Raw genomic sequence first — 25,037 nt, 5'->3', positions numbered from 1 at the left:
AAAAGAGTCAATTTTAATTAGCAAAAATATAAAAGTACTTACTATCCGGGTTATATACCTATAGGTAAGTCTCTGAGGTAAATCATAATGAAAATTGATCAGAGTTTCGGCGGCGCGTGAAATTGTGCGCAGAGGCAAATGTTTCATGAACAAAAGTATACGAGATGTTACGTTGGTTTCTGATAGCTCTAGGTTTTTATACAACGAATGGTCACTATGGTAAGTATTTTAATTTTATTACAATAGTACATTACGATACATGCAAGTGTAGAGGAAAGTAAGTAGGAAAGCGGACCCTGGCAAAGGCCGGGATAACGCTAGGTGGAAGAAGAAGTACATTACGATACAAGGGCGAAAAGTGGGAAATTCGCAACGATTGGCGATAAGCTAATTTTTTTTAACCGACACGAGTTGCGAATTACCTTTTCGTGCATGTGTTGTACAACTTTTTACAATACAAATAGCCCTTTAATTTTTTATCATAGGATTGAATTATTGTCCTTAATGCTGCCTTAGGGCGGTAAAGTAGCACCATATGTACAGTCGCCATCAGATATATCGGAGCGGCCAAGGTGTTCACAATATCTGAGCACGCACTCTAACGCCCTGACAATAGAGGCGTGTTCAGATATTTGTGAGCGCCTTGACCGCTCCGATATATCTGATGGCGACTGTACCTACTATAAAAGATATTGGGCCACGTTAAAATATGACTTTCTTTTTTACTTGTTTGGGTCTTGTTTAAAATTTAACAATACCTACTTAATAGCATTATTTTCGTGTGAATATGTGACGTTCCACAAAAAAAGGTACCTTATGGCGGCAGGCGCTTACGTCGCATAGCGCCGCAATAATATTGGAGCGGCGTTAATAATAGCGTGAACGCCAACCGCCATAAGGTACCTTTACCCGTGGGACGTCACATATGAAGTTAATAAGCTATACATTGATAAAATGCCTATAATTTAATATAAATCTTAGTGTAATTAACTATACATTAGTTTCCTCTAACTGTACTTAATCTGCCTACAAAATTACAATAAATGCAATAAAATCTTATTTTAAAATATTCATCAGATCCACAACAGGAACTTCTTGCTGGTGGACCGGAGCATGACACCAGGCGGATCTTGAAAGGAACGCAAATTTCTGACACCAGACCTTATATGGTGAGATTTTTAATCATTACCATTCATTCATTCTTTCATTCATTCATTCATTCGTTCGTTCATTCATTCATTCATTCATTCATTCATTCACAGTTCCATTGCAGAGAATCGTTGGATGAGAATAATGCACGAATCATTGAAGAGATCCTTCATAATGATTCGTCACCATAATCATCATCATAACTTAAGAGCTTTGATCTTGTCGGTGGAGTAATCGCCAATCATTTCTTTCTTGTGCCAGTCTTTTAATTTCCTCATACGACGCATTATTTTTTATTTGGCTGAGATAAGTAATTCTAGGTTTCCCTTCTTCTCTTGTGTTTTCAATCGTACCTACCAGGATGTTTAGGAAAAAGTTGTCATGCCTTATAAGGTGTCCTACCATCATGCCGCTCCTATCTCCTATATCCTTCTTATTTCATTTAATAAGCATCCTCCAAGAAAGAAGAAGAGATCCTTAGGAGCGACTATTTCTATAAGTATACAGCTGATAATATGGGGCATTATCTATGAAAAGGGACCTTATTGTCGATGGTGCTTACGCCGCACAGCGTCGCGCGGCATTGTATTTTTATCGGAGCATCGTTAATAATAGCGTAAGCGCCATCGACAATAAGGTCCCTTTTCATAGATAACGTCACATTTAACCTTTTAAACGCCAACAACACCTAAAGGCGTCATACCTAGTCGTGCTCACAGGTTAAGGGTACAACCCCATAGGGTTAAGTTAGTTGGGGTTATGGGGTGAGGTTATGGGGTTAAGTATTATGGCGTGCGCTGTCAAAGTAACCACATTCAACTGAGGAATAATTCTTGGTTCTCTCTCAGGTATACCTCCGGCCTGCCAAGATGACCCCGGCCTTGGACCCCAACTGGCTCTGTGGCGGGGTTATCATCCACCCCCGCTACATCCTCACGTCTGCCGCCTGCATTGAGGATGTCACCCACTTCTACATTGTGTCCGGAACCCACAGGTGAGGTACAACACAACGAAATTTTGAGCGTACCTAATTAGAGTTCGTTTTTTTAGCAATAGAAAAAAGGTAAACAATCTTGACGTGTCTTTTTATTGAAAAACACTTTTGAAGAATAAGTCACGGCAAATATTTATGTAACAATTATTAATCACAGGGGCTGTCCATAAATTACATCATCGATTTTTGACGATTTTATTATGCTACAATCATCCGAGACCATCACCATCCAGACCCCCCCCCCCTTTTCATAGCATCATATTGTGCAAGTATTATTTTAAACGTCAAAGTTCTATGAAATTATGACGTAGGTGTTAAATAACACTTACACTACGTACGTTATCAAAATCGCTGCAGACTTTTCTTGGTCTATCCTAGTACTACGACTGTGAACTACTTAGGGTACTCGTATAGTTATACCCTCTTGTAACATACTCAAATGTTCTGTATGCGACAAACAATTTTGGAAAGATTATGAAGTTTATGAAGATGATGATTTGAGATTCTATTCAACAGATGGGTACCGCCAAAACAGACCACCGAATGTATTAAGCATGGTGCCGTCAAAGCAATTTGGAAATGTGTTCCAAAAAGTAAGTTACAATTATGACAATTTCCTAAAGGTAAGTAACAGATAGACGATTAAGTTAAACGTACTAGTGCTCGAAATGCTAATGCCCAATAGACGACACCTTGCTGTCACCTCTATTGACAATGACTTAAGTTTCAAGATGACATCTATTGGGACCTCGTCGAACACCGGTATGTTTACCTTACTTGAACTTAAAAAAAAAACTATTTAATATTCTACTTCTCATTGAAGCGGTTTTCTGATATTTTTTCAGGGTTATTAATTACATTCGCATTCGTTTTTAGAGCACCGTACAAAACTTTGTTTACGGTGCTCTTATGGGATCACTTCGGTCTTGCAAATCGGTTAAATGCGTTTTTCTCAAAGACCGTTTGATGTAGGTACCTGAAATTTGGAATAGTTATGGCAAGTACCATCACTAACACTGTGAATAAGTCGAAACTGCTTATTTCTGATTTTAGGGGGAAATTTAGGGGTTAAGAGGGGTAGGCTAAATTTTATTTTCAATTGTAAGAATCGTGTGAGGTACCATTAGAAAGCTTGCAAAAAATTGAGTCGATGGACTGATTTTGACTTCATTTTAGAATGCAATAGTTTCGATAAAAAATGCATTTAAAGTTGCAAGTTTTCATACAAAAATTTTCACCTCTGTCCTGGCGATTTTCGGGAAAACTATAGCTAACAGGCAGCTGACCAGTCAATATCCAACTAAAACGAGTATGGAGACGGCGGGAAAATTATCAGGTTAACTCTAACTCTATTAGTTTTTAAACTGCAGCCTGATCTTTGGTTGCTTAGGGCTAGCTAACTGATGCTTACACTGGTCATTCATATTAAGAATTAGTTTTAGTAAGAAAGATCCTTACTTAAAACTTTGACATTGAAATTTATGACTTATGTCTTTGATACAAAGTTTAATTCTACTTACTTACTTTTGTGAGATATTTCATTTTTTTCTGAATAGCCTACTATAAGTATGAGAGAGTAAAAGATCTGCAAAATGCAACCTTATTATAAAGCAAACAAGTTTAAATTTCGAACGGGCTTTCCAACCAATGGACTATCGCAGTGTGCTCAGTAAGAATCATATTTATTATTGGAGTTTATCAGTTTAAATTTAAATTAAGAATTCCGTTCTTCACTGTCGTTGTGTTTTTTTTTTCACATTAGAGCACATAGAGCTAGTAAAGCGAATAGAGATAATAAAGTCATTCAATATTGATTAACAGCTATGGCGTCATCTACCTATAGATTTTACTGAGAGTATCTGATTCGTCGAAACAGTACCTATTCCTTTTCATTAAGTACCATTACATTTATGTATTAATTGTATAAAGTATGTATATTTTTGAACCGATCGGTGAGAGCAGCAACTAGATACTGTTCTGTGACGAAAAAAAAATTAAAATTCACAATTTACAGTTTTTGGAAACAAAGGTAAAGTTGACGAAATATAAAGTAAGCCGATCTTGATCAAACTTGTTTGAGTGACAAAAATGTCAGTTAAGATTTGGTAGGTACTCATGAATTCCAGTTCTACTAAAATATTTGTGCTTTTAAAAACTGATGTTAAGTCCAAAATTGACCGGTAAGTTAGGTTTATATTCAAATTATACGCAATTCTTTGTAGCAACTCCGTCAAGTGGACGGAAACAGGTACTGGACGGCAACCTGACGCAGTTACCCTACTTGTACTAAAACTTAGACATTTATTATTAGGTACTTATACTTATTTCTGTGACTTATATGAAACATGAGCAAATTGATTAATACTTTACGTTAATTATATTTTGAGTCAGAAACAAGCCTAACGTCAAAAACCGAGAAATGCCGAATCACAGACTTAATTGTAATATAATTCCTTTTTGAGTCGTGCCTGCCCAGTCTACAAGTTTAAAATACAACAATTGCGACTATATCAAAGATTATGAGGTTGTATGTATACCCAGTATTTTTGACGGAATTAGTTTTTCATGCTCGAAGTTGCCTGTCAACTCTGACGTATATTAAATTGTCAACTATTTTGGTGTTTGAAAAAATCAATAATTGGCAAAGTGCCGTGGCAGAAAACGCCATTCTCACAAAAAAAGAATCAATAATAATGAAAATGTTCAGACAAGTGGAAGAATATCATACTTCAATATGTTATGGATGCTAGTAAGATGTAAAAACAACAGTTTAGCGGAATGTCAGTTTACGAAATGGTTTGTACAAATTACAGAGAAATTCATAATAATTTGTTTCTACTAGAAATGTGCCTTCACCAAACGTTTTAGATAAACGGTATTAGGCCTATATTATATAAAAGTTCTTGATTTCGGTTGGCCGGAATGGGACTTACGATTTTTCCTCTTTTCACCTCCAAGATGAGGTTGATTGTTAGTGTTAGAAAGCTGTAATTTGGTATGGATATACAATCAACCCGACAAGGTGGTAAATAAAATCTTTAATCTCTAAAAAATATATCTAAGGTAGAAGCTTTGTAACTTCTACATTACCTATACTAGCCCAGAGGACTTTAATAAAAGTCCAAACTCCAAGGTCCCAGAGCTCCCAGACATTACCTTCTTATTTCCTAGTCAATAAAATGTACTTATGGGATAAATTAGTATTAGTATCCAAACTTAAAACCACCTAGGGATGTGTCGTACGGTGCTCTGAACACCGTAGTCTTGACTTCGTGCTTGGCCAATTATTTTTTAAACATCTCATCCTCATTCTAATTAGTCATCAGGCAATAAAGTTCACTGAATTTATTCAATTCTAAATATAGGTTGTACACAAGAAATTTAAACCATAAAACTATCCAGCAACTTGTCTATTAGTTTATATAATATAACCATATCTAATGGACTGCTCGGTACATCCTATTAGATCATGAGAGCTCGATAGTCGATAGCCACTGTAAGTAGGTTAATTTCAAATAATCTAATTTTGATCCGAAAACTCTCCATGTTAGTTCGCGTTAAGAATAGTAAAATCAACGTTTCCCGCCGGCCTGACAATGCTCGTAATGAATCAAATCGTTCCTAATTAGAAAATATGCCTTCAACTGGTAATTGTGAACTTGACTTTCTAGTTAGGAACGATTTGATTGTTCAAGGGCGTGGTTAGTCCGGACAATGATAATTTTACTGCATTCTTAACACGAACGAAGCAAGGTGGTGGTGGTACTATTTAGTGCTCGGCATGCTAAGCGGCTACCACGAAAACCGATATTCGCAAATTGCGGGGATCTTTCTCTTTTACTCCAACGAAGGCGTAATCAGAGTGACAGAGAAAAATCCCCGCAATTTGCGAACTTGGATTTTCGCGGTTATAGCCCTAATGCCCAATACGATACGATCGTAGATGACACCCTGCTGTCACCTCTATTGACAATGACTTAAGTTTCAAGATAACATGTACGGGGACCGCGTCGAGCACCAGTACCACCACCTTATAACTAATTCTGACCCGACAGCCTACCGTTTCGACGGCACCCAGTTTAACAACATCCAATGGATGGCGAACGACATAGCGGTCGTGATGACTGCGGAACCGATCAACTTCGAGAAGCGCGTGATCGGCTGCGATTTCATCCCGCAAATGATCAGGTTCAACAACGTGAGCGATGAATTCGAGGCTCCAGAAACCTCTGCTGCTGTCGCAGGATGGGGCACTACCGAAGAGTTTACAGACGTAAGCATTTAGCGGCTAGAGAAGCGGGTTACGGTACCCCCGATATACCTAATTGACGATATCAAAGCTACGACTCCTCTGGCTCGATTATCAGCAGGCGTTTATGGATAGCTTTATCCATCTTTTGGAGCCGCCATTAACAGGCGTTCCCCTCTGTCGAAAATAGGCGGCCAATGGTCAACCTCATGTCAACCATATGTATGGACTGACGTTTATCTGACATGACGTACCTATACATTTGATGTGCCCCTCCCCCGCAAAAAACGGCAGACTATTTTGTACCGAAAATTTTAGATATGGCGTCTCCGTTGGTTATATCCTCCAAGATCTTTACCGACACTGTTTTATCACGCTGTCACGAAGATTTCTCAATGCTACTTCAGTCAACGTCAGTACTTTTTGTACAGAGACTGACGGAAATAGCAAGACACGTTAACGTTTCCGTGAAAAGACGATGGAAAATAATTATTCACTACATCTAGGTATATTTTAAGCCGAAGGGTGTTCAACATGTTTCACTTCTTAAGTGACCCATTTTAATATATTTCAAATGTATGTGTCTCGCGTGCTTCTTAGCTGCAAACCGTGGGTTCAGAACACCTCTCGTATACTCATAACTTATAACATAAGTATCATTTTGATATTAATAAATAAATATATATTAATAAATGTAAAATTTGGTACAATACATATTTAAACCTTAAAAAGTTAAAGTTGTATTTGATATTTAGTACTTTTATGAGTAAGGTTGACTGGTAGAGAATGCTTTTGGCATTAAGTCCACCTTTTGTACGAGACGTTTTGTAATAAGTATAGGTATATATGTCCCAAATATAATAAATCAATATATGTCCCAAACAGCCTGCCGACGCCATTGATTTCGGCGACGACACCACCACTAGGATACCCTTACCCATAGTTGAAATCTCCAAGCCGGGTGACATCCCCAAGCCGGGTGACATCCCCAAGCCGGGTGACATCCCCAAGCCGGGTGACATCCCCAAGCCGGGTGACATCCCCAAGCCGGGTGACACCCCCAAGCCGGAAATTAGTGATATGACCCGCTCTATCAACTCAGTGGAGCTTATGGAAGCTGACGTGGAAATACTATCGAAAGGTAGGGTACAAAACTTTGCCCTTCTTTAATCTGATCTGATATTTAAAAAATAAATCGACATTTCAATTTTAGGCACAGTCAGCACCAAAAGTAGCGGATCAGAAGTACCTATCTGACCATTCTTTAATAACTTAACAAAAAGGTACATGTCTCTATATGTTTTCTTGTTGTAAAAGTACCTATTCCATCCGCTACTATTGAAGCTGACTGTACTGTATGAATATGAAATGTTGTTTGTAAATGTGTCGTGAATGTAGTGAAATCAGAACCACAGTTTGTGGTCCCAATCCTAAGTGTATTGCGTTCCGTTACATTGCTTTGCGTCGTAAGTACGTACATTTATTTGTATATGCCACATTAATGCGTTGTGACGACGCGACGCAATGCAATAACTCAATACCTACAGTTTAGGCCCCCCCACATCTAGCGTCTTTCGAGCGTCGGCGTCTGGTCAGCGTTATGGAAAATGACGTCGCTGCGCAGTTGCGTCGACGTTGCGTCGAGCAGCGGCCATTGAGTTGTAGACGCCGACGCTCGAAAGACGCTATATGTTGCTAAGGTATAATTCATGTTAATAAATGTATTTTCTTTCTTTGGAAAGACAGCTGCAAAAGCCTCTGGCTGCCTCGTTACCACGACATTATCGACCAATACATGATATGTGGGAAGAACATCTTTTACGACGAACTGCATCAGGAATGTGAGGTATTATTTGAGGCCGAGCTAAGTTGGCAACGATTTAGACAACCCAGACGGTGCAAGTGTTATTTAAACGTCATCATTTCATAGAAGTTTGACGTTTAAGATAACACTTGCACCATCTGACCTTTCGACGATAAGGCTACTTATTCTCATTTGACAAAGTCACTTCAATAAAATTCACTGCCGTGGCTCTAAGGGCCACCCCACACCAGCGCCTCTCGAGCGTCGGCGTCTAGTCAACTCCATGGCTTGCTCGACGCAACGTTGACGCAATGCGCAACAACGCCATTTTCCATAGCGCTTGACTATTAGACGCCGACTCTCAATAGACGCTAGTGTGAGGTAGCTCTTACATCTATACATATAATAAAGCTGTAGAGGGTCGAAAGTCTGTACATGGAAGATATTTGAAAAAAAGTTGGCTGGGGATACTTAGAATCGATAACAGAACACGTTCCAACAGTTTTTAGAATTTTTGTCTGTTTATCTGTTTATCTGTTTATCTGTTTATCTGTTTCTCTGTTTATCTGTTTGTCTGTTTATTTGAACGCGCATCACGTGAAAACGGCTGAACGGATTTTGATGCAAACTTTACTAATCTGTCGAGAAAATCTCCGGCCAGGTTATAGGCTATAAAAATTCAACCCTTAAAAGGGGGGGTAGCCACAACAGTCGCTTGATTTAAGTTTGCCCCTGAATCTTATGGCGCTACTTAGGAAGGAGGGGCAAACATTTTTCAAATATATGCTACCACTATTGAGTACCCTGGTAAACTAACAGATGGCGCTGAATTTAATATGTAGTGATATGAATAGCCACCGAGGAAGGTTTTTGCCAAATTAACTCTAAGTTTAGATGAGGGGGTACGGACATCAACAAATTTAATTGAATAATTGTGTCGATTTAATAATATACAACAAAATTAAACGACAGTAAATTAATTACCCCTCATTGCACAGTGACATCTTTTTCACGACTACCCAAAAAAGAGTGAGAGAGAGAGTGTATTGTGTTTTCAGCGTTCGTGTTTGTATGTAGGTATATATTTATTTATCTGAGTTTCTTTATTACATGAATGCCTTAACCTTAGCCCGACGTACATACGTGACACGCTGTACGCTTACCAAAGCCGAGCGCCGAAGGCGCCCTCATAGTCAGACCTTCGGACCAGTGCCGGATTAACCAATAAGCAAAACAAGCACGTGCACCACGTTCAGGGGGGGGCACCAAAATGCCAGGTTGAAAAAGTAGAACAAATTTTAAAATTAGGGACAGACACATCGTTTTTACCACACGATTTTTTTTAGCTGTCCAAAAGCTAATTTGCAAAAATAACGGCGCGTAATTCTTTGGGAAACAATTGGTAGCAGTAGAAGAGTCGTGATTACATGCATAGATTCGATTTCAACCCACTCTTTTTCAGTTCCGCGTTAGGTCTTATGCGAGGCCTTCTGCCTTACGGCAAAGTTGATCTTCTGCCTTAATTACACTTGGGCGTGGATCCAAATCCAAGCTTTCCTCTTTCGCAGCTGGGCCGACTACCTTGCTCACACTTCGCCAATTCAATTCACTTGGTCAATTCCAAGCTCTGCTTTCTTGCATCTTTTATGCATGAAAACAACCTCGCTAAAATTCTTAAATATCGAGCGCTATGCGAAGCTAGGCTGATAGAAAACTGTCCCATCCCTTCTTTGTATGAAATCCTGGATTCAAGCCTGGTTGGGACTAAAAGTAAAATTGCGTTTTTTATATCGAAAAATTTTCGCGCTCGCTTCGCTCGCGTTATTAATAACTTTCTAAGATACTATAAAGGTGACATTCCGGTGGCGACTGCAGCAGCATTACTCTGTTGCAACGTTACTGTTAATTTTCGTCATAAAATGATGTGACTGATTTCCATACTGTCTATCATATTGCGTTTTTATATATAAATATTTTCGCGCTCGCTTCGCTCGCGTTTTCGATTACATTCTAACCTAAGATATGATACAGGTGACATTCGGGTGGCGACTGCAGCAGCATTAGGTACTCTGTTGCAACATTACTGCTGCGGCACTGTCAATTTTCGAGATAAAATGATGTGACTGATTTCCATTCTCAGCTGTAATGCGGCAATGAACTTCACTCAATTTACCAAAAAAAAAATGTAATCTTAATGACCCTAGGGAGAGGGGGCACCATGGTCTAAAAATGCTTAGGGCATCAAAATATCTTAAACCGGCACTGCTTCGGACTTTACCCGACGTACGTGCGCTGTACGCGTTCCAAAGCCGGGCGTATTCCGCGCCCTCATACTTAAAGAATCTGGCGTAGCCCGACAACGTGGCGCGCTGCACGCGGTCCAAAGCCAGGCGACTTCGACTTTCTCATTCTAAAAGAGACGTACTTGACACGCTGTATGTTTACCAAAGCCGGGCGCCTTCGGCGCCCTCATACTCGAAGAGTTGGGCGTAGACCGACGTACGTGACACACTGTGCGTGTTCCAAAGCCGGGCGCCTTCGGCGCCCCCATACTCAAAGCATCGGGAGTTGCCCAACGTACGTGGCGCGCTGTACGCGTTCCAAAGCTGGGCGCCTACGGCACCCTCATACTAAAAGTGTCGGGCGTAGACCGACGTACGTGACACGCTGTACGCGTTCCAAAGCAGGGCGCCTCCGGCGCCCTCATACTCAGAGCGTCGGGCGTAACGTACGCGTTTCAAACCTGAGCGTCTTCGGCGCCCACATACCAAAAGAGTCGGGCGTAGACCGACGTACGTGACACGCTGTACGCTTGCCAAAGTTGGGCGCCGAATGCACCCTCATACTAAAAGTGTCGGGCGTAACCCGACGTACGTCAACGTACGTCGTTTTCAAATATATGCTACCACTATTGAGTACCCTGGTAAACTAACAGATGGCGCTGAATTTAATATGTAGTGATATGAATAGCCACCGAGGAAGGTTTTTGCCAAATTAACTCTAAGTTTAGATGAGGGGGTACGGACATCAACAAATTTAATTGAATAATTGTGTCGATTTAATAATATACAACAAAATTAAACGACAGTAAATTAATTACCCCTCATTGCACAGTGACATCTTTTTCACGACTACCCAAAAAAGAGTGAGAGAGAGAGTGTATTGTGTTTTCAGCGTTCGTGTTTGTATGTAGGTATATATTTATTTATCTGAGTTTCTTTATTACATGAATGCCTTAACCTTAGCCCGACGTACATACGTGACACGCTGTACGCTTACCAAAGCCGAGCGCCGAAGGCGCCCTCATAGTCAGACCTTCGGACCAGTGCCGGATTAACCAATAAGCAAAACAAGCACGTGCACCACGTTCAGGGGGGGGCACCAAAATGCCAGGTTGAAAAAGTAGAACAAATTTTAAAATTAGGGACAGACACATCGTTTTTACCACACGATTTTTTTTAGCTGTCCAAAAGCTAATTTGCAAAAATAACGGCGGGTAATTCTTTGGGAAACAATTGGTAGCAGTAGAAGAGTCGTGATTACATGCATAGATTCGATTTCAACCCACTCTTTTTCAGTTCCGCGTTAGGTCTTATGCGAGGCCTTCTGCCTTACGGCAAAGTTGATCTTCTGCCTTAATTACACTTGGGCGTGGATCCAAATCCAAGCTTTCCTCTTTCGCAGCTGGGCCGACTACCTTGCTCACACTTCGCCAATTCAATTCACTTGGTCAATTCCAAGCTCTGCTTTCTTGCATCTTTTATGCATGAAAACAACCTCGCTAAAATTCTTAAATATCGAGCGCTATGCGAAGCTAGGCTGATAGAAAACTGTTCCATCCCTTCTTTGTATGAAATCCTGGATTCAAGCCTGGTTGGGACTAAAAGTAAAATTGCGTTTTTTATATCGAAAAAATTTCGCGCTCGCTTCGCTCGCGTTATTAATAACTTTCTAAGATACTATAAAGGTGACATTCCGGTGGCGACTGCAGCAGCATTACTCTGTTGCAACGTTACTGTTAATTTTCGTCATAAAATGATGTGACTGATTTCCATACTGTCTATCATATTGCGTTTTTATATATAAATATTTTCGCGCTCGCTTCGCTCGCGTTTTCGATTACATTCTAACCTAAGATATGATACAGGTGACATTCGGGTGGCGACTGCAGCAGCATTAGGTACTCTGTTGCAACATTACTGCTGCGGCACTGTCAATTTTCGAGATAAAATGATGTGACTGATTTCCATTCTCAGCTGTAATGCGGCAATGAACTTCACTCAATTTACCAAAAAAAAAATGTAATCTTAATGACCCTAGGGAGAGGGGGCACCATGGTCTAAAAATGCTTAGGGCATCAAAATATCTTAAACCGGCACTGCTTCGGACTTTACCCGACGTACGTGCGCTGTACGCGTTCCAAAGCCGGGCGTATTCCGCGCCCTCATACTTAAAGAATCTGGCGTAGCCCGACAACGTGGCGCGCTGCACGCGGTCCAAAGCCAGGCGACTTCGACTTTCTCATTCTAAAAGAGACGTACTTGACACGCTGTATGTTTACCAAAGCCGGGCGCCTTCGGCGCCCTCATACTCGAAGAGTTGGGCGTAGACCGACGTACGTGACACACTGTGCGTGTTCCAAAGCCGGGCGCCTTCGGCGCCCCCATACTCAAAGCATCGGGAGTTGCCCAACGTACGTGGCGCGCTGTACGCGTTCCAAAGCTGGGCGCCTACGGCACCCTCATACTAAAAGTGTCGGGCGTAGACCGACGTACGTGACACGCTGTACGCGTTCCAAAGCAGGGCGCCTCCGGCGCCCTCATACTCAGAGCGTCGGGCGTAACGTACGCGTTTCAAACCTGAGCGTCTTCGGCGCCCACATACCAAAAGAGTCGGGCGTAGACCGACGTACGTGACACGCTGTACGCTTGCCAAAGTTGGGCGCCGAATGCACCCTCATACTAAAAGTGTCGGGCGTAACCCGACGTAAGTACGTGACACACTGTACGCTTGCCAAAGTTGGGAGCCGAAGGCACCCTCATACTCGAAGCGTCGGGCTAAGCCCGACGCACGTGGCGCGCTGAATGCTTTCCAAAGCCGGGCTCCTTCGGCGCCCTCATACTAAAAGAGTCGGGAATTGCCCGACGTATGTGGCGCACTGCACGCGGTCCAAAGCTAGGCGACTTCGACTTTCTCATACTAAAAAAGTCGGGCGTAGACGGACTACTACAAATCGCGCTCTAAAAAGTATGAAACAATAAGATATTATTATTTTAAGAAATTATCATGCAGGAAATTATAAATGTTATAATTTTTTGAATAATAAAATACAGCGTAATTTAATTTACTATTTTTTATATATTTAGCAGCTTACTGACACAAACCGAATTCCACGCGGGCGGAGCCGCGGGCACAGCTAGTATTTTATAAAATACAGACGTTAAATATAGTTAGATCAAGAAAAGTCTGCAGACAAAATTTATCTGCGGTGTGGAGGCACCTTTACAATTAATATACTGTTAGGATGTACTTTCAACTTTCAACTAAGTAAGCAATATGCCTTCAATAAGCTTGTTCTAATAGCGAAGTTGGTTTTACCAGACAGGGCGATTTGCGAAATGAATTAAAGATTCACTAGATATGAAATAGTAAAGATATGTGACGTTTCACGGCAAAAGGTATTTTAAGGCGGCTGGCGCTTACGCTATTATTAACGCCGCTCCAATATTCAGCCGGGGCAATGGTACCTTTTGCCGTGGAACATTACATATCTTTGCTATTTCATATCTAGTGAATCTATAATTCATTTCCCGAATCGCACCGAGATTTTAAACTCTTGGACTTGGTATATTTTTCAGGATAACCAAATGGAGTGTAGAGAGTTAGTGTATTCGCCAGAGGATGGCGGCACTGTCCGGAGAGATCATGGCAGAAAATTCGAACTAAAACAATTGTTAGAATCGTTAAAAAGGTTGAAGAGTTTGAGACGAGCGAGGCAAAGATCATTGAGAAGAGAAGGAAAAGAAGTTGGAGGGTTTTGTGAGGTAGATGAACATCTTATTGTTTAATATAATAACTTATGAGGCTGGTCTCACGTGCCCTCGATGTGTTCACCTCGAAGATCGGCTACGTCAACCATCTTCGGGCGCGCGAGCGCCGAGCAAACTAGGAGTCGAAGTGGTCGCCATAGCCGAAATCGGCTGGAAGGAGCAGATATCAGAACTTATGTAACCTCACCGCCCTGCATGTTTTGCGTTCTCGTGCCCCCGCACCATATTGGGTCGCATAATAATTGATTGTCCTAATGTAATGTTACGCATAAAACTCATTTCGCATAATTGTTATTGTGCTGGAAATATACAAATCTGAAAAATTATAACACAAACCTAACCTAACCTACCCTATTGTACACAACCTATGCAAAATATTTTCGAAAATACTTTCTTTTTCAGCTGGAGAAAAAATATGCGAAGAGATTTATGCGTAACATTACAATTATGACAATCAATTATTATGCGATGAGATAGGATCCCCGGTTTAACCGCTTAACCCCGGGTTAGTGGGATGGTACTATTCATATTAATATTCGTATTCATATTCGTTTATTAATAATAATTACAAGTGGGCCTTATAGACTGAACACCAGCTCGTTGTCAGATAAGTTAGATAAGTACAAATGTCGTGACAGCTGTACCGTCCGTCGTAATCTGACAAGTCCGATAAAACCATTCAACTAAAATAAAGTTGGACAATCAATAGAAGTGGGTCCAAGCAGTTTTGTGTCAATGTTAACCAGTATCGTGGTACTACGGAACTCCAAACCACTGCAGCCGCTTTATCTATATACATCTAGAGGAACAGGATAAAATATGTGGTATTATCTATGAAAAGGGACCTTGTTGTCGATGGCGCTTACGACTATAACTTCGATGAATAAAATACGTAGTAGGTTTAAATTGAACATTCTGGCTCATTTCGGTTCGCTCGGTCCCAATTTAGCAATTAAGTTTCTGTGAATACTGGAACATTCAATTTTTTTGTCTATCCATTGTGGAGGTCAACAGTGTAAAAGGGTTAAACTCAAAAAATTAAAATTTTCAGTATGGCCGAAAAACGTTTCAAATCGTGTTTTCTCTGCATTGTTTCTAAAAAATTAGGTTTTTGTTTTTGGTTTAGACAGTTTAAGTCATGAATTATAATTTGTCATTTAAATTAACCTGACTTATGTGAAAGTAACGGAAATATTGGCTTTCAAAAACAACTTATATCCCTTTTCACAAAAATAATGAATGTGTGAAAAGGTTAAACTGCACTTTCTCTATTGTTGCTAAAATCTTTTTGAACTTTTGTATTGTGTAAAGGAACCATTTTGCGAACTAAATATTGTTTTTATTTAGATTGATGGTAAAAAAAACAAATCAAAAAGAATAATATTAATGTAATTAAAGAGTGACTTAATATATTTAATTTATTTGTTGAAATTGTGAATGGTTACTGAACCATTCACAATTTCAACAGAGTAATGTTGTACTGTTGTAATGCTGTACTGTACTTAGTAGTGTTGTACTGACAACAGGGCAGTTGTACTTGTTTTTCTTAGTTCCCCATCTATGTTTTTTTTTGTTTTTGTTGCACAATTATTTCATATCAGCCTTTTAGATGTCTTTTATTCTACAGGACTTTCTTTTTGATATTTGACTTCCACAACATTGACCAACTAAAAAAAAATATATGGAAAGGAATCTAAGTGCACATTAACCATAATCGTTAACTCAATTGAGCGAAACTAGATGGTGAAAAACGGTCAAAGTAAATTATTTATACCCCTTTACACATCATGACGTCCTATAAATTGTTTGTGAAAAATAAAAAAACTTAAGTTTTACCGTCATTCACGTACTAGGCTAGGTAGTTGAAATAGATGTAAGTGAATTTTGATTTCTTTACACCGAATGTTTCTTGAAATGTAGTTTATTCACTAAGATTAAACTTTACTTTAACCATCGTTCGTAACACGATTCTTAAGTACCAATTTTTTCACCGAGATTATATAAAAATAAATCGTTTTAAACATAATGGTTAAGATTTTTGGCAAACTTTAACCCTTTTGCACAATCGATATCTCAGCAATTAGAAGTCGTAGGGCCGTGGGTGTCAGCCCAAAAGGTGTAATTTCATGAAATAAACCTTGTACTGGCAAAATTTGTAATTTGGACAAACTCGAGTTTAACCCTTTTACACTGGAGGCACAGAATTTATGTTATGTAACGTTGATGAACTCTGTGCCTCCAGTGTAAAAGGGTTAAACTCAAAAAATGTAATTTTTCAGTATGGCCGAAAAACGTTTCAAACCGTGTTTTCTCTGCATTGTTCCTAAAAAAATTAGGTTTTTGTTTTTAGTTTAGATAGTTTAAGTCATGAATTATAACATGTCATTTAAATTAACCTGACTTATGTGAAAGTAACGGAAATATTGGCTTTCAAAAACAACTTATATCCCTTTTCACAAAAATAATGAATGTGTGAAAAGGTTAAACTGCACTTTCTCTAGTGTTGCTAAAATCTTTTTGAACTTTTGTGTTGTGTAAAGAAACCATTTTGGGAACTAAATATTGCATTTTTTTTAGATTGATGGTACAAAAAACAAACCAAAGAGAATAATATCAATGTAATTAAAGAGTGACTTAATATATTTAATTACTCTGTTGAAATTGTGAATGGTTACAGAACAGAGTAATGTTGTACTGTTGTACTGTAGTAGTGTTGTACTGACAACAGGGCAGTTGTACTTGTTTGTCTTACTTCCCCATCTTTGTTTTTTTTTTTGTTTTTGTTGCACAATTATTTCATAATCAGCCTTTTAGATGTCTTTTCTTCTACGGGACTTTCTTTTTGATATTTGACTTCCACCGTTTTGCACAACATTGACCAACTAAAAAAAATTATATGGAAAGGAACCTAAGTGAACATTAACCATAATCATTAACTCAATTTAGCGAAACTAGATGGTGAAAAACGGTCAAAGTAAATTATTTATACCCCTTTACACATCATGACGTCTTAAAAAATGTTTGTGAATAATAAAAAAACTTAAGTTTTACCGTCATTCACGAACTAGCCTCGGTAGTTGAAATAGATCTAAGTGAATTTTGATTTCTTTACACCGAATGTTTCTTGAAATGTAGTTTATTCATTAAGATTAAACTTTACTTTAACTATCGTTCGTAACACGATTCTTAAGTAACAATTTTTTAAACGAGATTATATAAAAATAAATCGTTTTGAACATTATGGTTAAGATTTTTGGCAAACTTAAACCCTTTTGCACAATCGATATCTCAGCAATTAGAAGTCGTAGGGCCGTGGGTGTCAGCACAAAAGATGTAGTTTCATGTAATAAACCTTGTACTGGCAAAATTTGTAATTTGGACAAACTCGAGTTTCACCCTTTTACACTGGAGGCACAGAACTGATCAGTCATCGAGTTTAAAGGTACCTTTTTATTGTTTTTTTTAATAACTCGTAAACGGTAGCCTGTAGCAAAAAATGTTCTGATACATAAGTAATCTACATACAATTTTCTACATTAAACATTCTATATACTTTTTCGCTACCTTCAATATTTAAGGGAGAAAGTAAATTATACTCAATACATAAATAAATATTATAGGACATTTTAACATAAATTGACTACTAAATATTCCTGCAAGGAGTAATAAGGTCTGTTTAATAAATAACATTTTAGCCTTTTTGTGAATTCATTTGAATTATTGAACTGCTTAATTAAATTAAATTAAATTATTTATATCAGAAATTAAATTTCCGTAATATATTAGTAGCTTATTATTACTCTTAACCTATGTTAGTGACTACCTATGTTATGTACTTTATTTAGATTTAATAGACATGTAGGCTACTCCAGTACTCCCAGAAAGAGTTTTTGAGTAAAGTTGATCCATAGGCTGCAGGTGTAAAATAACTGGCAGTACGCCTTAAAAAGGGTGATTTTATTGCTAGTGCACCTTGCGAACCTACGAATCAACATATTACTTCTTACTGTCAGCACCCTACGCTCCCTTTCCCATCTACGTCATCTTTTAGCGATGCGGTTACCCAGTGTCCCAAGTACTTAAATTCTCTTACTACTTTAAGAGGAGTGCCATTCAGTCTCACTGGAGGTAACATTTGGTCTTTTAATTGGACTATTCTTCCTCTGAAAGCTAGCAGCTCGATTTTAGAGACATTGTACTTGAGACCCGGGGCCTCCGCATACCGCTCACAAACACCTACTAGCGTCCTAAGGGCGTCGATCGATGGGCTTAGAAACACCATGTCGTCCGCGTAACTGATGTTATTTACGAACGTTCCATCTATTGAACATCCGACCCTAGTGTTGCTAAGCTCCTCGATCAGCCGATTGACATATAGGCTGAAGAGTCTGGGCGACGCAAGCCCCCCCTGCCTGACCCCGCAATCCAACCTATACTCATCGGATAGCGAACCCGCCCACTTAACGACATTGGTTTGGTGGCCGTACCAAAACCTGAACAATTCCACCAATTCCCCGGGTAAAGACGTCTCCTCGTACAGTTTTTGCCAAAGTCTGTTATAGGACACCAGATCGAAGGCTTTCGAGAGATCAAGAAAACACGCCAAAACTGGTTTTTTCCTGTCTGAGTAGTATCGGACAGTGTGCTTAAGACAAAGGACTGCCGTCTCGGTGGATAAGCCCGGCCGAAATCCAAATTGTGCGTCATAAAGCACCGTGTGTTTTTCCAACTGTTTGTCAAGCACACTGTCCAACACCTTTGCTACAATCGTAGCCAACGAAATGGGCCTATAATTTTTAATGTCCGAGGTGTCTCCTGTACGGTTTTTAATAATTGGTACTACCACGGTTCGGTTCTCATCATGTCGCTCGGTATATAAGTATGGCTGACACAGAAGCTGAAGAACATGGCGAGCACTCTAGGTAAGTGTACCCCTGCATGCTGCAGGTGCTCAATGCTAAGGGAGTGGTGTCCTGGCGACTTCCCTCGCGTCATGTTCTTAACCACCGATGCCACCTCCTTAGCTGTAATTCTCACCAGAGGCCCCGAAGGCACACACCTCGTTGGAGGTGGGCCCCCGCAGGGCCCCAAGGGAGACTCAACCTTGAAATGCTTCTGAAACAAATCAGCTATCTCCTTAGGCTCGCTAACACCCTCTACACTCACAGGGAGGCCCGCCCTCGGTCTCAATTTATTAGTTTGCTTCAGAAATTTTTAAAGTCATCAATCAAATAAATTTTTAATGTCATTACTTAAAAATTATAGATGTTGGTTCCATTGTACTCAATACTTCTTTTAAAATGTATATAATTATTTGATTGCCTACATGTACCCTACCTTATTCTTACAGGGTCAACTTGGGAATAACTCCTTACAGTTACAAAGGTCACTCTCTTTATCTAAATTTTAATTGGCAATTTTAGAAATAAAATTGATAGTATAAAACTTGTCGAAGTCAGGGGTGCGAAATCTTGACTTCGGTCAAACTCGGCTCCACTTGGCTTAGAATTGCTCCGAGCAATTATTAGGGTTGGCACCACTTGACTTCCTTTTGCGTGCACAACCACAGATAAGATAATCACTTGATTTTTGACAACCCTAAATAGCCGAAACAGATAGTGCCATATATTAGAAAGAGACAGCATCATTCGACCCTGAACCGCTGTCAAACTTCGTTTTTGTAGGAAGTTTCCTTTATGTACGGTAGTACTATTAATTATTCTGTGTCGAAGTCTGCGTGCGCCTGTTTATACTTTATACGCTGCTAGCGGGAGGCCGAGCGCGCACGCAGGCGCATGCGCAGGCGCCGGTCACACGCACGCACGCGCTACTCAACTCCCTGCTCAAGTCGCAGCCACAGTGAGATTTTGTGATTGCGATGGGGCGAGTGACAAATTGACAATGGAATGCAAGAGGATATTAGAAAGAGAGATGCCTAAGAGTACCATACCATAATGAATACCTGTGTTTTAGCTGTATATTGTGTTATTGCTTTATAGTGTTAATGCATTATATAGTCCTCCTCATCGTTTTCGATGACGGCGACCCCAGATAAACATCATGGACGCTGTCTAGCGTGAGCCCTTATGTGACTGGCCAGGCCGAACTTGGTTCTCAAACAACCGTCAAGAGGAGGTGAGGCTGACCCAACGGTGCTGAATCTAGATGGGAGACCTCTAGATGAAGTATCACACTTTAAATATCTTGGAAGCACTATCCGGCGTGATAACACCCTAGCCTCGGAGATACCTTCACGTATCGCCAACGCCGCTGCTAATTTCGGACGACTCACAGATCGCGTCTGGAGGTCCCATGATCTCAAGCTCGAGACAAAAATTAGCGTCTACAGGGCGCTAATCATTCCTGTCCTTTTATATGGAGCAGAGACATGGTGCCTCTACAAAACAGACATAAAGAAACTAGACACTTACCACCTGAGGTGTTTGCGGTCTATACTCAGGATTAAGTGGCAGGACCATGTTCCCAACTCCGAGGTCCTGCGTCGTTCCGGAATGTTAATGCATTATGATGTTAATGTGTTCCAATTTGTGCCGCTTTGGCATTAGCTATAAGGTGCAATTTGTTTTGTTGTAATAATAATAATAAATAAATATGTCAGTGTCTCACGGAAGTTTTGTTATAAAAGGGACCCACTTCCAGATGACCTACTAACTTTATATTTGGTGGCAAATGTATATAGAGGAAAAAATCTGAGCAAGTGAAGGTCAATGACAATGTAATGGGAACTCTTGGGTTAGCTAATTTAATTTAAATAAGCACCACTAGCACAAACTGAGCGCTTAGCCCGAAACACGACAATATCGTTACCTGTCTCTTTATCACTCTTTCATATTTGAACAAATAACAAAATTTAAATTTTCGCGTATCGAGGTAGGCTCTCTGTAAACAAACAATAAATGTCATAGACGTAATAGTGAAAAACTGTTAACAGTACATCAGGTGCTACATTACGACACCCGGATATAATAAGCACATTGGGACTTGGTGATGATAATAATAACAAACTAGATAACTACGTCAAAAATTTAAAGGGCCATATGTACTGTAAAACGTAATGTATCGTAATACATAGTATATTACTATATAGTACTATACACACCGAAAACACCGTTTCTCGCCGATATTTGTATAGTGCATTTCTCAAACATGCAATGAAATATCTATAAGCTACAGTGAGGTGACCAAAATTGAGAAAAAATTGTCTAAAAATTTAATTTAGAAAGGAGCAAGTACCAGGGCCTCATGAGTTACGAGGTATCGTTGACCAACCCGCCGGGCCCCAGCGGCCGGGGCGCGTACGAGTAATCGTGGGCCGCGGCTGCTGTTAGAAACAAAAGAAGGTTGCTTTTGCTTTTTTTTTTGCATTATGGTACGGAACCCTTCGTACGCGAGTCCGACTCGCACTTGCCTGGTGTTTTCTTTAACCTTGGCCATAGTCCCATTTGTATGGGATCTACTACCGCCGTGCGAATGTATGAACGACTAGTTTAAAGTGACACTTTTTCAATGTATTTGAAACAGGTATTTGAGTATTTATGGGTATGAAAAAGTAAAACGATTATATCAAAATGAATTCCTTGTCCTTGGTTTATACGAAAATGATACCAAACTTGACCTGACAGCTACAGGTAGGTAGAAACAGACCGCATTGTACCGCCGGAATCGCATTTCCCCTCTCCCTTTTTGGGTGGAAGCAAAGAGTTAATATCCTTGAGACGTTATATCAATAAAGTATGATCCAAGGAACAATCGTGCCAAGCGGCATCGCCTGGGATAAAACGGCCAACTCAGTGCACTTCTCCATTTACATTTTCCCTTAAATATTTTTTTAAATATTGATCCTAGCAAAAAAGTATATAGAATATTTAATGTAGTAAATTTTATGTAGATTACTTATGTATAAGATTTTTTTGTACAATCCACCATTTACGAGTTATTTACAAAAAATATTAATAATTGTTTTACTTTCTCCTTTAAATATTGATCCTAGTGAAAAACTGTATACAATATTTAATGAAGAAAACTTTATGTAGATTACTTATGTAAAATATTTTTATAATATAAATATTAACAATTAAAAATATTAATAATTAACTTTCTCCCTTAAATATTTTTTTAAATATTGATCCTAGCGAAAAAGTGTATGTAATGTAGAGAATTTTATGTAGATTACTTATGTATAAGAACATTTTTTGCTACAGGCCACGGTTTAGGAGTTATTTATAAAAAACTATAAAAAGGGACCTTTGAACCCGATATGTTTTCAAACACAACATGACTGATCAGTTTATCAGCGTCACATAACATAAATTGACCTGCGCAGTGGATAGACAGCTAAATTTAATGTTCCAGTATTCACAAAATCTTAATTGCTAAATTGGGACCGAGCGAACCGAAATGGGCCAGAATGTCCAATTTCAACCTACTACGTATTTTATTCATCGAAGTCTTTGTCGTAAGCGCCATCGACAATAAGGTCCCTTTTCATAGATAATACCACATATAATCAGCGCGTGTCGATAACTTAGTATAGGTTGGAGCACGCGCTGATTATATTTCGCTGACCGTCATAATAATACATATACATATGACTTTTATAACCCATCTAACCTTTCAGAACGATCACGGAGGCCCGCTGATCACGGGCAATGGCAAGTCCTCAATGGTGATCGGCATCATATCCGCCTACAGAACTCTGAACAGCTCCAAGCGCTGCGTGGGCCCATTCCTGTACACCAGCGTGTTCAATAACAGGCACCTGATAAACTGTGCTATTAATAGGCAGTTGGGGTATGTAGACACCAGCCATAATATTGTACACAACAGAACGTGCAAAAACATCTGACACAACGCGTACCGGATAGTTACTCCGACAGCCATCGGACCTAGCTCAGTTTCTTGCTGGAGTCTTCTAGGCTAGACTTTAGTGAACCAGCGACAAAACTTTCATTAGAATTTCCTCATCACACCCAGATCATGTGGAGACTACGTTACTTATTATCCCTAGACTTCTTCCCTTACTACTTCCCCCGCACAGCCCGATTGCTCTACTGCTCTAGAAGTATTGAGTGTTTGATTTAAAAAGCCCCTAGCTGGCATGCTAATCTGATCAACGCTAATCAACATCTGCCTGACGCCCAGATCGACTAATAATAGGGGTGTCATCAAGGTCTCATTCTCTTAAAATTCTACACCTTTTTACGGAGGCATATTAGTGTATTAAATGACAAGATTTCTTTAAAAGTATATTATTTATATTTTACAGAAAACAATGTAGGACTGTATTAAGAGATTCAAGTACAGTGCTAGAGCAAGAACATATTAATTGGGGTCGCACATACAAGGACGGCAGGTATTTTTTTTTGTAATCTTACCATTATATTATCACGCACTTAAAGAATGTTTATTTTATCATCACTCCGATATTCTACTTCAAATTTCCTAACTGGTAAGGTCTCCCAAACTTCACCTACATACTTATTAGGTATATGTATAAGTACAAGTACTAATATACACGCTCTTGTCTAGGTCTGAAAACTCTAAGAAGAAAAAACATCACAACAAAAAGAAATCACGAAACTCCGACCATTCAAGATATGGTCATCACATGGCCGCTGTTAAACTAGTACAAAATGACCGTAAAATCCATGAATACGTAAAGGAAAATATGTCAGAAGCGCTTCTTTTCGGCCAGGAGGTAAAAGAAGATATGGCAGAAGCGCGACTCTCCAGCCAGGAGGTAAAGGAAGATACGTCAGAAGCGCGTCTCTCCGGCCAGGAGGTAAAGGAAGTTATGGCAGAAGCGCCTCTCTACGGCCGGGGGGTAGAGGAAAATATCTCAGAAGCCTTTTTCTCCGGCCAGGGGGCAAAGAAAAACATGTCAGAAGCGTATATCTTTGGCCAGGGGATGCTTGCGTACAATAAGCGCGCAATACGCGGTAGCGTGCGTGGTCGCCGCGGTAGCGTGAGTGTTAAGAGCTTTGGCAAGCGGAATCGTAGTTCCATCGCACTGCCGAGGAAAAAATCTCTTAAATCGAGGAATTAGGTACGGTAGTAGCCGCGCTGTGAATAATAAATGTTTTGTATCTTAACGAGTTATTATTTAACCCGAACCAAGACAAAGTTGTTTTTTTTATTATATCGATTCCCTCCCATAATTGGAAATACTAGAAATTAAAAATATATAAATATTGAAACACATCAAAAAAATATCAATCGTGCTTAAATGCCAACAACGTGGAAAAAGGCTGCAAATACGTACGTAATTATAAGGCATTTCTATTTAAAGTTATACCATTTTTTTTATGTTAGATTAGTATTGGAAATTTTTATATTGTTTCTACTCCGAATCAAGAGCTTTTTCCATTTTTATTAAGAAGTAAGTAAGTGTCCCGAAAATCATTCGTCCCTTTGGTTACGGTTTTCACTACAACCTTCTATGACCGTAACAAAACGGACAAAAAAAGTTGTGTGAAATTTTGGGGACACCATTTTTCTCGCATGAGGATCGAAAGAGCTCATATGATTCTGAGTGGAAAAAATAAGTGCACATTTGAATAGAAATGCTCTAAATCCTTTATAATTATTATAATTCTATAAAAGCTTATGATACAATGAGAAAACATATCCTAAAGGCAATCTCGTAAGGTACTTACATTTAACATGTTAAAATAATAGGATGTTCTAAATATATCTCAGATAAATATTTAGATAGTAAGCACCGGCTAAATGGATCCTTATTAGGGTCATTCCAGGAAAGACGCCCTAGTG

At 39.4% G+C, this 25,037-nt stretch overlaps 1 protein-coding gene across 1 annotated transcript; it reads left to right on the top strand.

Moving 5' to 3' along the window:
• The first annotated feature begins 105 nt into the window (after nucleotides 1-105).
• Nucleotides 106-24,358, top strand: LOC134675092 (uncharacterized). The gene is made up of 11 exons (XM_063533251.1): nucleotides 106-219; nucleotides 1,078-1,169; nucleotides 1,998-2,143; nucleotides 2,660-2,736; nucleotides 6,199-6,416; nucleotides 7,278-7,533; nucleotides 8,135-8,238; nucleotides 14,055-14,240; nucleotides 22,885-23,057; nucleotides 23,533-23,619; nucleotides 23,796-24,358. Exons 1-11 carry the CDS (start codon nucleotides 165-167, stop codon nucleotides 24,310-24,312), a joined length of 1,911 nt encoding a protein of 636 aa, XP_063389321.1. The 5' UTR covers nucleotides 106-164; the 3' UTR covers nucleotides 24,313-24,358.
• Nucleotides 24,359-25,037: the final 679 nt, after the last annotated feature.

The sequence above is a fragment of the Cydia fagiglandana genome, chromosome 21, assembly GCF_963556715.1.
Source record: "Cydia fagiglandana chromosome 21, ilCydFagi1.1, whole genome shotgun sequence".
Lineage (NCBI taxonomy): Eukaryota > Metazoa > Arthropoda > Insecta > Lepidoptera > Tortricidae > Cydia > Cydia fagiglandana.
This window is presented reverse-complemented; position numbering and strand designations above follow the sequence as displayed.